General features: G+C 46.7%; 1 protein-coding gene across 1 annotated transcript in view; it reads left to right on the forward strand.

Moving 5' to 3' along the window:
• The first annotated feature begins 340 nt into the window (after positions 1 to 340).
• LOC106812572 (TBC1 domain family member 24-like) overlaps positions 341 to 5,657 on the forward strand; it is a 21,746-nt gene continuing 16,429 nt past the window's right edge. Inside the window, exons 1-2 of the mRNA XM_014816473.1 lie at positions 341 to 368; positions 607 to 873. Coding sequence (XP_014671959.1) covers positions 341 to 368; positions 607 to 873 — 295 coding nt within the window. The remainder of the gene's footprint in view (positions 369 to 606; positions 874 to 5,657) is intronic.

The raw sequence follows: 5,657 nt of genomic DNA on the forward strand, positions 1-5,657 counted from the left end.
TATTCAATCGCTCGTTATAGATCCGCCTAGAACCCACATTGATTTTTTCTGTTGAATCCCACTGTTGAATCCAACTTTTGAATCTTTTTACACAATCTCGCTATCAAGTCCCGCTATTGAACTATTACCTCTATCCCATCCCACTGTGGACTCCCTCTATCCAATCCCACTCTGGAATCCCACTACTGAATACCACTGCCTACTCCCACTGCCTATACTTCCACTACGGCATCTCCTAACGGCAGAAGCCACTCTGAAATTCCACTGTGGACTCCCACTACTGTATTCCACTGCCTACTCCCACTGCCTACTCCCACTACCGTGAGTACGGCATCGCGTAATGGCAGAAGCCACTCTGAAATTCCACTGTGGACTCCCACTACTGTATTCCACTGCCTACTCCCACTGCCTACTCCCACTACCGTGAGTACGGCATCGCGTAATGGCAGAAGCCACTCTGAAATTCCACTGTGGACTCCCACTACTGTATTCCACTGCCTACTCCCACTGCTGAATCCCATTACGGCATCGCGTAACGACAGAAGCCCCGCTCCCGCATCCCCACCCCCACTCGCCTCTAATTGCTCCCTTATCTCTCCTCCGCAGCCAGCGTGGGTCGAGCATCTTCATTGCAACGTTATCATCGTTGTTTCGTCGCAGGCGATCGCATCGAGGGCGTGCACCAGACGCTGCCGCCGTATGTCGAGCCCAGCTACCTGCTGCACTACAACCTCAACGAGGACGGTCGCCTCGCTGCGAAGAAGATCGTCTGCGCGATCGGCTTCCTGTGTCCCGACATCACGTTCGGTCCGAAGATCTACCCGATGGTCTGCATGTTCCTGCACTACATGAGCGAGGAGACGGCCTACGCGTGTGAGTATCCCTGTACCGAGGGGGGTTCTCCTTCTGTTCGCGAATCCTCCCCGGTGTTTCTCTTTCTCCCCCGTCCATGTATGAATCTATGTAAGATCGACCCGATGGCCTGCATGTTCCTGCACTACATGAGCGAGGAGACGGCCTACGCGTGTGAGTATCCCTACACGTGGTTACATGGGGTGGGGGGGTTCTCCTTCTGTCTGCGATTCCTCCCCGGTGGTCCTCCTCCCCCGCCTATGAATCCATCCTCCCGGAGTTCTCCTCCCACACCTATTAATCCATCCTCCCGGAGTTCTCCTCCCACACCTATTAATCCATCCTCCCGGAGTTCTCCTCCCCCACCTATGAATCCATCCTCCCGGAGTTCTTCTCCCCCGTCCATGAATCCATCCTCCCGGAGGTTTCCTCCCCCGTCCATGAATCCATCCTCCCGGAGTTCTCCTCCCCCGTCCATGAATCCATCCTCCCGGAGTTCTCCTCCCCCGTCCATGAATCCATCCTCCCGGAGTTCTCCTCCCCCGCCTATGAATCCATCCTTCCAGGGGTTATAATGCTAATGACAGCTGATTCTATTTGCTGGGTTCATGATGACTGAGTCAATCTAAGCCTAAGGAGTGCAAACTGTGCGTGTGTGCACGTGTATGTGAACGTGTATGTGAACGAGTATGTGCGTACATGCGCGTGTGTGGGCATGCGTTTGTGTATAGTACTATACGCGTGTTTACACGCGCGTGCGCGCGTGCGTGCATATTTTGCGTGCGTGCGGGCTACCGAGACTAGGCGTACGTGTGGGTGTAGAGATGAAACGGTCACTGCAGCTGTATGCATACTAGATACTGTAGTGTACACGAACCTTACTGTATATAAGCGGGTTAAGACTGTAACTGCGACTGGAGCTAAGAAAGTAGGTGATAAGGGTTTTAAATAGAGACTGGGTAGTATAGTGTTTGGCGGGTAAGATTTTTTTAAATCTAGATTTGTGTGTATGGTTTACGCATATTAATAGAACATAGACAAAGCAATTTCTATACAATGATTTATTGTTTTGGTGGGGGTATAAAAGTCGTAATATTAAGGGCTAATATTATATAATATATATAAACTAATAAAATATGAAGGGCCGTATAAAAGTCGGGTATTTGACCACCCAGACTAGCGCCATCTAGTGTTCTACTGTTCGCAGTGGCGGACGATTAAAACACAAGAGGACAAACTGTGGTACGAGCAAACGGGTTTATTGCTACGTAATTCTGATACAATAGCGTAATTCGTAATACGATACGTAATTCCTTGGTAATTCTGTACACAATACCACAGGCGGGCAGCTAACTCGCAGTCACAGGCACTTGAAGCGTTTCAATAAAATATAATGCTAACTAAATACGAAATCTATTTACTTAGTACAAAATTCTTAATGTTTCTATACTATAGCCAGGTCTACTCTCTTTCACCTACGGCTACACCGCCGATAGTTTCCAACCATTGCAAATTACCGGCTGCCATTGCTCTCGCGGCGCGACTGTTGCACGCTTGCACTAATATAGAGAGTTATATATATATAATATGCACTAATATATATAATATAGTTGCACTCTCTATATTAGTGCAAGCGTGAAACAGTCGCGCCGCGAGAGCAATGGCAGCCGGTAATTTGCAATGGTTGGAAACTATCGGCGGTGTAGCCGTAGGTGAAAGAGAGTAGGCCTGGCTATAGTATAGAAACATTAAGAATTTTGTACTAAGTAAATAGATTTCGTATTTAGTTAGCATTATATTTTATTGAAACGCTTCAAGTGCCTGTGCTCGCAGTACTCTACAGGCTGAGGGCCCGGAGAAGGGTAGAGAAGTTGAATGCCGACATCTGGTCAGAGCGTGTGTGATCTTGACTGATCAGATACGTCAGGCGTACGCTGCACATGTAATCAGGAGTCTATCAATCCATCTATCAAGTCTATTGATAGACTCCTGATGTAATGCATTTATCACGTATATGCTGAACACTTGTAAACGAGGGCACCGGGATGCTGGGAGATGCGCGGTGAATGGAAAGGGGTGGTGCTCGAGAGGGCAGGAATGGGGTTAGCCCACTGATCTCTACTATACTAACTAAATTTATTATTAAATTATTAAATTTATTATTAAATTAAAGTTAGTATAAGATTGATGAGTGGGTTAGCCGCTAGAAAAGTCGCCGCTGTAGGGCAGCACCTCTGTAATGGTGCAATATTATCCGCGTGCGCTGGATACACTATATGGCGACATATATGACAAACTTACCGTACACTCTCTAAAAGTGAAACTTTATGAAAGAGGAGCGTCGACAAGAGGTCGCAAAGAAGATTTGATACAGAAGATTTTACTACACAGCTCAGACCTCTCAATAATCTGACGGTTCCGGTGATGCACACACACACAACCCCAGGATCCAGTTTTCTGCGTTAGATTGGGAGCTGACACATGGTCGTTTGCTAGCCCTAACCTCATGTGTTTTTCTGTAATACAGCAGCGTGGTGGTGTTTGTTATTACTATCGCGTGTTGTTTGGTATTCTATTGTGTGTAATAGACCGTTTCCAGCAACTTCAAAATCGACCTCTGACTTTTATTTTGCACACTGTGTCAACATCAGTGCTACAGCGCAAACTGCGACTGCATATATTCAGGTGCATCTATATTATACGTCTGCATTCTATATTATGCACCACTCCTGATAGATTCACGGTGGTGGTATAAAGAATATATTGCGACTTTCGGCGCCTATGTAATATCAGGAGTGAAAAAAGTATAATTATTATGTCACTTCTTGTAATAATGGGGGGGGGGGCGAAGACAGGTAAAATTATAGGTCTCAGCAATTGGTTTTACCACGCGTATTAGGTAGAACCTGGGGGCGGATTCAAGAACAGTTCGTACGCACAATATCGTGCGTACCAGCGTTCGTACGCACAAACAGGCATTTAGGAGGCATTAATTCACAAAGAGTTATATCTCGCCAGAATCATTCTATTTCGTGCGTACAGTACGCACCCTATCGACCATCCGTGCGCACAATAATTGAGTTTTGAAACTGCATTTTATGCAGATATAACGAAACAACTGCTAATCAATTATCACACATTCGAGTGAAATCATTTTCGAGTGAAATCCGACGCTGTTTATATCAAACGCAACATATTCCTGCGCAATATTCATTAGTAAGGATGCCAGCCCCATATAGTGATGACTGACTGCCGATGGGAGCGTTAATTCCTAATGTTACTGCCAACGCTAGTTCAAAAACGACCATGGAATGTGATCGATTGTAGAAGAGCTAATTAAGCAAACAAGCCGGCCAGCAATCAGCCAGTTAGTTTGGTTAGTGGTGTAGTGTTAGTGTAGCGTGGCTGTTATAGTTAGTGGTGAGTGGCGAATGCGAACGTATTTTGCTCTCGTACGCGAAACACACGCGTAACAAGTGCAGAAAATATATATCGCGTCGTACAGTCCCCCTAAAAAATGTCCTTGGGAAATGACGCTTTTGCGCTTCAACGCATCCGCCATTATTTAGACATTTATCCTTGCACTATGTAGTAGTAATTGGCAAGATAAGAGCTCGTTTGAGAATGGCAACTGGCGTACTGGCACTCCAACTGTCGCGGTGACCTGCTTGGTGCGTGAGGCGCTGCTGGAATGCGGTGACATCATAGCCTTGCACAGCGAATATTTATGCCAGCGATGAAGAGGCAACATCGTGGTTTACCGGCAACATACGGCAAAACCAGCTGGCGGACTGTTTATGCTCGGTACATCAAGGGCGGGTGGTCCGGAATCAGGGCCACGGTGCAGGGAACCGGTGGTGGATATATGCTAAATATATCTGCACTGAAATTTCGCGAATCTCTCAATTGCTCTCAATTTCTCAATTACACGAGCGCAGCGCTGTCTTCTGCACGGCTGGGGCGCTATATCTTATGTTCAGTCAACGCGCAAGCGTGGCACCAAGAAACGGCCGTGCACTGGACTAGACGAATTGGCTCGATCGTGTACATTCTATTGACATTTGTCCACACAGCCGTCACAGGCACTTGGGCTGTTTCAGTAGTAAAGATGATGATGAACAAAGATGAATTATATTTACGAATGAAATCTACAAGTTTATCTACACGCTTTCGGCTATTATTAGTAATAATTCACCGTAAATGTCGTTCAAATGCTCCTCTGGGACACTGGCACCGGCACGTACGCCACAGTGAACAAACTCATAGACAGATGGAGAATCTGAAAAACACATTCTCACCTTTCCATGAGTTTGTGCAGTGGTGCGCGTGCAGTGAGAGTGTGTGTTGCCAGGGTCGTAGCCACGGGGTGGGGGGCGCTGAGGCACGTGCCCCCCCACAAATTTTCTGTGCCCCCCAGGTGCCCCCCCCCACTGAAAATTTATGCTTGATAAAAAAAAATTGAATTAAAAACAATGCCGTTAGAACAGTATAATACAAAGAAAAGTTATATATTGTGCCCCCCTCACAAAAATGTAAGGCCCCCCCAGTGCCTCCCACGCTGAAAAAATCCTAGCTACGCCACTGGTGGAAAGGAGGGGGGCACCAAGATTGGGCAGTGCTTAGGGCACCAGTGAGCCTTAATCCGCCCCTGCCTATAACTAACTATAGTCTGCTATAACGTATAAATTCCTGCCACTAAAAACACAAATTACACAAATTACTTACTGGTTTGGAAGCCGAGATATCGGCACTTCTAGGTTTGTACATGTCCGCCATGTTGGAAATCTAAGATGGCCGCCATATTG

Source organism: Priapulus caudatus, unplaced genomic scaffold, assembly GCF_000485595.1.
Source record: "Priapulus caudatus unplaced genomic scaffold, Priapulus_caudatus-5.0.1 Scaffold663, whole genome shotgun sequence".
Classification (NCBI taxonomy): Eukaryota; Metazoa; Priapulida; class Priapulimorpha; order Priapulimorphida; family Priapulidae; genus Priapulus; species Priapulus caudatus.